The sequence below is a fragment of the Glycine soja genome, chromosome 8 (genome assembly GCF_004193775.1).
Source record: "Glycine soja cultivar W05 chromosome 8, ASM419377v2, whole genome shotgun sequence".
Taxonomy (NCBI): domain Eukaryota; kingdom Viridiplantae; phylum Streptophyta; class Magnoliopsida; order Fabales; family Fabaceae; genus Glycine; species Glycine soja.
In genome coordinates this window covers 45607693-45616338 of record NC_041009.1, presented here as the reverse complement: position 1 = coordinate 45616338, position 8646 = coordinate 45607693, and the positions used below count along the sequence as shown (strand labels likewise).

The 8646-nt window shown below is 32.3% G+C and overlaps 1 protein-coding gene across 2 annotated transcripts; it reads left to right on the top strand.

Moving 5' to 3' along the window:
* The first annotated feature begins 399 nt into the window (after positions 1 to 399).
* On the top strand, positions 400 to 5811 carry LOC114423596 (vacuolar cation/proton exchanger 5-like). 2 transcript variants are annotated; one of them, XM_028390415.1, is made up of 12 exons: positions 401 to 623; positions 791 to 830; positions 1390 to 1650; positions 1733 to 1800; positions 1886 to 1914; positions 2302 to 2498; positions 2583 to 2795; positions 3701 to 3835; positions 4606 to 4722; positions 4795 to 4848; positions 5342 to 5458; positions 5587 to 5811. In XM_028390415.1, the coding sequence occupies exons 1-12, from the start codon at positions 589 to 591 to the stop codon at positions 5680 to 5682; spliced, it is 1362 nt and encodes a 453-aa protein (XP_028246216.1). In that variant the 5' UTR covers positions 401 to 588; the 3' UTR covers positions 5683 to 5811. The 2 variants fall into 2 exon arrangements, with proteins under 2 accessions (XP_028246217.1, XP_028246216.1); XM_028390416.1 differs by lacking the exon at positions 5342 to 5458 and having other exon boundaries at positions 400 to 623.
* The last annotated feature ends 2835 nt before the right edge of the window (positions 5812 to 8646 follow it).

Below are 8646 nucleotides of genomic sequence, written 5' to 3'. Positions count from 1 at the left end.
TGTCTATAATTATAATACTTTTAAAATTTATTCTTAATTTTATTGGAAACCTATCCATATTCTTCAATTTTCAGAGGAGAGAATTTAAAGTAATGTTTTAATAAAAAATTAATTAATACATAACAAAAAAAAATTAAATAAAATCTTATAATAAGTCAACAAAAATTAAATTTTTTTGTTGATTATGTTTTATAAATAATAACGGAATTAGTATATATTTTTCCTCCATCCAGGTTTTACCATGGCATAAAGTCAAAGTTAAATCAAGGTTTGGAATCAACATGAAACCAATGATGATGCAGTGTCCTAAAATCGTTTTCAGTTGACAAAACAAAACTAATGACAACGACCAATACAAAAAATGAGAAATGCGTGTTAACTAACTGTTAAGAAAGAAAACGGCCGCAGAAGACATTTGAGCCAAACCTAAAACGCACAGCAAAACTGAAACTGAAACTCACCCAACACAAAAAAAAAACACTTGTTTTCTCTTTCACTCTTTCCACACAAAACTGAAATAATTACTGCCATAATAATTATTCTGGTGGCAATTTGGTTACTTTATGCCCATTTGAGTTATACAAAAAAATGGAGACTCCAATTGAAGTGAAACCTACTCGTGTGTAAGTACTTGGATTGGACTCTTAAAATTTGATGAATTAATTTTTTTTTTCTCTGTCATGTCTTGTCTTTGAATGTTAGTATTTAATTCTTTTTGCCTAGCAACTTATATATATATATATATATATGTTTTATTTTTCTCCCCTAATATTCAATCTCTTCATTGCAGTGCATCCGGATTCTTAGATGATTTGTCTGAGACTTGCAAGGTGTGATCTTTTCCCCATTGTGGCATATCCTTTGTAAATTTCTTTTAAATTTTCAATAGGGTTAGTATTTTTAATTTATGTTACCACAATTTGTAGTCAAATAGGAGTTTCCGTAGTTTGTTGGTGTTTATGAATGTTTTATTTTGTTTTTGTAAGAAGTAAGAACTTCTCTATTTATGCATTTTTGGATATTCAAGTTGTATGACAATGCCTATTAACAGTTTGTGCTTTTCATTGGAAAAATGATGGTTTGTGAATCCTCTCTGTAAGAGCCTTACTTGGTGGTTGGAAAAAAGACACATTTCATTATAAATTCAAATGTGGCAGATACTTTTCTTTTTCTTTTTCAAATTCAAGTTCAATAATGTTTGATTGTAAATTTTCCCCTTTTTATTTTGTTTTAATGAATGTTTCCCTTCAAACATTTTGTAAATAATCAACTTGTCAGTTACCAAACAAATATATTGTTGGAAATACTTGTGTAAAGATAGTGGTATGATGAAGCATTCAGTCAACGACTTGTCTAAAATCTAGACAATGTCCACTGTTTGTGTCACAGATGGGTAGTCCGAATGGAAGAGCAATGTATAGGACAGACGATGAAGTTCCTTTTGACTCCGAAATAAATTTTCACCCGTCAGAATCGAGTCTGATGGATGTACATGGATCACATTCTGGAGAATCTCGGACTGTCCATCATGAAACGTTGGCGGGTATGATTTACAGGAGCATACAAGTTGTAGTCTTTTCTAACAAACTCAACTTGCTTATGCCTTTTGGGCCTCTTGCAATTCTTGTACAGAAGTTGACTGGTCATCTTGTGAGTTGGACTTCAAACAATTCTTAACTTTCCGGCACTTTAGATTGAATATCTTATATTGATTTGTGAAGGTGGACTGCAGGGTTGGGTCTTTGGTCTGAGTTTGTTGGGGATAATGCCTCTGGCGGAGCGGTTAGGTTATGCTACCGAGTAATAGTACACGTACTATTTAAGATTTTGCTCAAGATTTTCACTTTATATGCTCTGATGTTATCCTTTTCTTGGTCTTGTATAGGCAGCTGGCGTTTTACACTGGAGATACTGGTAAAGTAGTAGCATTCTACTAAGTCTATCTTCTTTTAAATCAATCTAGAACATTCAGTGAGATAAGTTAAAGTGTAAATTTTGAGTTGTTAATATGATGTGTTTTTATGACCAGTTTAGGAGATGCTTTTATGTGTCTCTATGACTAACTATTTGTACAAGTATCTCTTAAATTTCAATTATCTTTTTTACATGTTATATTTCATTGGAAAATATTGATCCGGTTTCTCATTTCAACCTTCCATTGTTTTTTGTGATGGTATATGGTTTTAATATCTGCATGCAGATGCCAGATGCATTATCTAAGTGGTTCACTCTTCTATTTTGTTGTTAGTCATATGCTTGTGGTGTGGTTTATTTCTAATTTCATAATATTGTATCTTACAGTTGGGGGTCTTTTAAATGCTACATTTGGAAATGCAACAGAACTGATCATCTCAATATATGCACTGAAAAGTGGAATGACACGCGTTGTCCAGCTCTCTTTGCTGGGTTCAATTTTGTCCAATATGTTACTGGTGCTTGGGTGTGCATTCTTATGTAGCGGGATTGTTAATCACGAGAAGGAGCAAGTGTTTAACAAGGTAGACATGTTAATTTCTGTCTTTTTTATTATGTTCCTTAGTTTCATTTTGTATTACCTGTAGCTGATTCAATTTACCATGTAGGCAGCTGCTTCCGTGAACTCAGGATTATTGCTAATGGCAGTCATGGGCATACTTTTTCCTGCTGTTCTACACTACACTCACACTGAGGTCCATGTTGGGAAGTCAGAGTTGTCACTTTCAAGATTCAGCAGCAGCATTATGCTTGTGGCTTATGTTGCATACCTATTTTTTCAGTTAAAAAGTCAAAGAAATCTCTACGTCTCTGTGAACGAGGTTGGCAGTCTTATATCAAGTTTCCTTTTTCTCAGTCATTCTTTTGTTTGTGGATATGTGGTATGCCATGTGATATTATTGATTTTCTTATGTAATCACAATCATAATTTTGTTATGAATAGGAACTGTGACACATGCTTATTAATAGGTTTTGGACCGAATGGATGCTCTTTAATCTAAACGAGCAGACAGCAAAGTGATATTTAGATTCTAGACTTAGATAACACAAGTTTGATGTATATCAATCAAGATTGAAAACAAGTAGAATTTGATATATATTCAAACGTGTGGTTCCCTTACTAATTCTCATTTATTGTTTCTGTTAAGATGTCCTATTTCAGCTACGAATATGACTTGAGGTTAAAAGTCCGGTCCATTTCTAATAGATTTTGGGTTTTCCTCTTGCATATTATGCTATGCCCCATATATTCCAATAGATTTGTCTGGCATTTCTGCTCATTCTTGGGAGGGGGATTGAATGTAGGAAGATGACAATTTCCATCCAGTTCTGAACTTTGTTTTGATCTTTAAGAATTCAGATTGATTCGTATTTTTATTCCTGGAAATTATTATGAAAATTATTTGTCTCACTTCCCTCAAAATTATAGCCTGAGAGTGAAGTGACCAAATGCAGGAGGATGATTAACTATCTTGAGAAATTTTTCGCCCATAGAAATAAGCATAGTAAATTATTAATTCTTTATTGATTAAATAACTTATAAACGTTCTTTTTAACTCTTTTTGCAACTCACCAATAATTTTTCTAGTATGCTTGATGTTCATTATTGGGATAAGGCAAGGCTTGGTTGTTAATGCTTGACATTCAATATTATTATCATATTTCCTGTAAATGCTTGACAGAACATATTTGCTCACCAGTTTGTGGAAACATGATATGAATTCAGGATGAGGGTCAGAATGGAAACAACTCAAATGATGATGAATCTTCAGATATTTCTAAATGGGAAACAATAATCTGGCTTTCGGTTATGACTGCTTGGATATCAATCCTGTCAGAATATTTGGTTGGCGCTATAGAGGTGGGGATAATATTCACATTTTTTGTTAGAAGGTAGTTAAATTGAAATAGATTCCCTTCAGAGTTTACCTTTCAGCCTGATAATATATTTCCTACTCAGTATATCATGTTTATATATTTATGCAAGTCTTAAAAAGCTGGCCTGGCAAGCACTAAGTTGTGTGTCATCGTTAACAATGTCCGAAGAATGAGGATGACACATGTTTGTCAGCATTAGATAGGTAAACTATTTTTGTCCACTAGGTGATGTTGATTTTGTGAGAGGTTCCCAAGGGGAGAGAGATAATCAGAATTGCATGAAGAGAGAAGTGAATATGCAATTCAATTGGGAATAAGGAGAGAGAACTCTTCTAGGGAGATGTTGCCTTATTATTGGGTAGAGATCTGTTATAGCCTTTACGATTTAAGAACCTACTACAACATAATAACTGTCAACCTAACTGATTTCTAACAAGTCCAAATACTCACTCCCATTTTCTGACAAGAATCTAGACCTTCCAAATTCTAGCTGTCTCCGGCTGTTGTCCTTAAGCGGTTCAAGCAGTTTATCTTGTTCTTCCTTCATCCTTGCCTTTGTGCTTACCTATTTGAGGTCATTCAAGTTTTTGGCTTGCTTTTCAAATGAAATGCCATTTGTCCTTTGTATATTTTTACAAGAAAGATGACTTCTCTAAGGTATCATCAAATGTTTATTATTATATGAAATTTCTTATTTCTGTGTTGTTCTTTTTAGGACATTTTTCTAAGAAATAAAATTTCTATTTGTTACAGGGAGCATCTACGGCATGGGAAATTCCAGTAGCATTTATTAGTGTCATATTGCTTCCACTAGTGGGGAATGCAGCTGAACATGCCAGTGCTATAATGTTTGCCATGAAAGATAAACTTGTGAGGTTTCAGTTCTTGTATTCACACATGTGTTCCCATATATATTCATATTAATAAGTTGTATTCTTGCAGGACATTTCCTTAGGAGTAGCAATTGGGTCATCCACACAGATATCTATGTTTGTGGCAAGTATTATATATTTATATTGTATGGATGAGATTGAATTACTATATAGAATTACTGTTGCTATGGTAAATATAAAATGCTTTTTCTAATTTCAGTTTTCATGCAAGTATGTGTGACAGTCTTTGCTTTCTTATGTATCTAAGCATGCATACTTGCATATATTCAGGTAGAATTAAGGTAGAGTTTTGCACACAGAATTTTAGAGATGCATTTTTCTGAGGAGTACAATATGCTGAAATATTTGCATGATGTCCAAATAAGAGAAAGCAAAATTTAGTAGGAGTAACATATAACATAATAGTAGGATCGAAACCAAGTGATGAAACAACTGAATATATTCAGTTTCTTCCTATAAGTAGTAGAAGATGGTTTGATGCAGCATTAATGGACTGTCATCTGGTTTTTTCATTCATAAATTCCTCCTTATAAGTTATAACAAAAATCTAGTGTGTGAAATTTCATTTCGTTCACATTTTCCTTTTCATTATGCAGATACCATTTTGTGTTGTTATTGGCTGGATAACAGGGCACCCTATGGACTTAAACTTTCAACTTTTTGAGACTGCAGTACTATTTCTTACTGTTATAGTTGTCGCCTTCATGTTACAGGTTTGTATTCAAACATAAAAAAAAAGAATGAAAATTAAAAGTATGGTATTACGAATGTTAACAATGACTTGATTATTAGTATGGTGAAGACTGAAGAGACAACACTGATATTTATTATGCATTTGCAGGAAGGAACTGCTAATTACTTCAAAGGACTAATGCTTATTCTTTGCTATCTGATAGTGGCAGCCAGTTTTTATGTACATGTAGATTCCTCTCAATAAGTTAGACTTGTATTAATGAATTGATTTTCGCTTTAAATATACCTTCTCTTGTACATTTAGTTTTCTGAAATGAGGCTGTGAAGATTTTGTTGTTCCCCTGATGCAAATCAAAGAAATTAATTTGTTTCAGTTCTGATTTCCATCTTGTTATTGTGTTTCATAAATGTCATTGATCTGGCATCCTGCTTGTTGCACAAACTTCATTCTCCACTTACATAGAACTAATGCCAGTTTTGACATTTTCTGGACTTTGAATGAAACTATAGATAAGACCTTGTACACAAATATTTTAAACATAAACGTAATTTATGGATGCTCATAAATTGACCCAATTCAATAAAAATAAAAAATAATTCAAAAATTAAATAAACTTAAAATTGAAAAAAACCATTTTCTTTGGATTAGATTTTGAATTTGATTTTGAAAATCAACCCAATCCCATCTAAACTTATATACAAGTGTAAATTTTTATTTATAAATTTATGATATCACTCATTTAATTTTTTATTTTTTCATATATTTGTAAAATTATCACAAGCTGTACTTATTTGTGAAAAATATGTTTAATTAAAGAATTTTTTAGGTAATAATTTGAGTAAAGAAAATAAATATAATTATCAAGTTGATAAATTTATTTTAATAATATATTTAAGAAGTTATAGTACTATTAGCTATATAAATGACTTGCAGATTCCTCTGCTGCTCCACAAAACACGCATAGCCATTCTTTTGGATTATATTGGTCATACTACTATTAGCTATATAATGAGTTTTTTTTTTTTTTTCAAATAGACTAATAAAACCCATCCTCACACACCCAACCCATTTTTTGTTAGGTGAAGAAAAAGGGGTAAATACAGGAAAAATAAAGGGTCGAATATACTGGTTGGGTTATGACTTGTGACTTGTGAGTGCCATAAGCATTATTCCAACAAAAATGACTAAATGAGTCGACCAAAATCTTGCCTTGCGCAGAAAGTAGTTCCACTTCAAAGCGCGAGGTTTGTACAACATGGAACAGAATCACTGCATATATGCAAAAGCAAAACGCATAAGCGAGGATCTCACATATCATAATAAGCACCCTTTATATGTTTGAGTATGAAATGAAACACTGGAAACTACATTGCTTCTCTTTTACCCTGCCAAATGTTTTGAGTCGAACCCCATTCTCATTTCAGTAGCTTTGATAGATATCTCTAACCATACAACATTATAATCTTGAAGGAACTTCTAATAAAGATTCAACTATCGTATGTTCTTCAATATATATATATATATTTCATATGCTTTCTTTTAAAAACTTTTAACAAAAATAAAAATGTACTGCACATAATTCACCAGCATCATATATATGCTGAGAGCTTCATGGTTTGGACTAACAATAATAAATTAAGTCTCACCTGTAAGATCAGAATACTTGATATCACGGGGTTTGCACTTGGTATATATATAGTGTCAACTCTTTGATCAGCTTCATATCTTTCTGCTAGGTTTGCACTTGTTGATCGATCCTTGTTTACTGATGGGTAGGCTGAGTTAAAAATAATCTTCTAAAATATTTTATACAAAAGAACTTCTACAGATTAATCCATGTATAAGTTAATTTTAACTTATAGGAAAATTCATTTCATTTTTTCATTTCCTAGAAGTGTTTTTGGAGAAATTTATCCAAACATGCCTTAATATAGAAAGGAAGCATATGCAAAACCATGGACAGAATCAACTTTTTCCTTACATAGATATGTTCATTATATTCGTCAACTTAATTACAGTCCTAGCTACACTAAACACAATCAGACACACATCTAAGGTCTAAACTACACTAACCTTATTACAGCTGCAATGATAATAACAAGACAAAAAAAGAAAAACAACATAAGAAATCTATCCTTCAAGACCTTATTTTCATTGGAGAATAATCTAAAGAAATAGATAAAAACTTGTCTAGTTCCAACACAAAGACCAAGGTCATATTGGATTAACTAACCTCAAAACCCTATTCCAGTTATGAAGTCTTTAATCTCATCCGTCGAAATTTTTATTAATATATCAAGTCTAATACTTCACCCACACACCACCTATGATCAAGTCCTTCATTGTAAACTCCGCAAATCAACGTGGAATCAACGGAGTGTCCTAAAATTGTTTTTGGTTGACATGACACAACTAATGACAATATTGGCCGCGACAAAAATGAGAAATTAACGCGCGTTAAGAAAAAGCAAAGTGAAAATGAAGCATTAAGAAATGGCCGGCTTGAGAATGAGAAGATCACAAGGAACCCACAACAAAATTGAAACTCGCCCAAAACACTTGTTTTCTACTCACTTTTAAACTCTTTCCACACAAAACCGAAAATTATCACTGACAAAATGATCATTCTGGGCCAGTTTGGTTGCTTAGTACCCATTTAAATCATTTATATATACATAAATGGAGACTCGAGTTGAAGTGAAACCTGCTCGTATGTACTTTAATTAATTGGATTCTTCAAATTAATTTATTAAAAAAATAATAATCTCTATTTTCTCTGTTGTGTCTTATCTTTCAATACTAATTTCTTTTTGCTAAAAAATATATAGCATCGCAGTGCATCTGGATTCTTAAATGACTCGTTGAGACTTGCAAAGGTGTGTTCTTTCTCCCATCCTGACGAACCCTTTGTAAAATTCTTTTGAATTCTGAGTAAGGTTAGTGTTTTTTTTTTTAATGTGTTACCATAATTTTTAATTCAGATAGGAGTTTCGGTATGTTGCTGCTGCTTGTGAATGTTTTATCTTGTTAAAAGTCTTGATTTATGCCTTTTTCGGTATGCTAATGGTATAACTGGTAGATATATGACGAGGCCTATTGACGGTGTGCTTTGATCACTAGAAAAATGATGGCTTGTGAATTTTATTTAATCAATTGCAATAGTATTTGATTAAATTTATAATCTATATATTAATCCCCTTCATTTTG

Coding starts and splice junctions, on each gene's coding strand:
- LOC114423596 (XM_028390415.1), top strand. CDS start 589: ATGGAGACTCCAATTGAAGTGAAACCTACTCGTGT. Junction 624..790: donor GAAGTGAAACCTACTCGTGT/GTAAGTACTTGG, acceptor TCTTCATTGCAG/TGCATCCGGATTCTTAGATG. Junction 5,459..5,586: donor TTGTCGCCTTCATGTTACAG/GTTTGTATTCAA, acceptor ATGCATTTGCAG/GAAGGAACTGCTAATTACTT.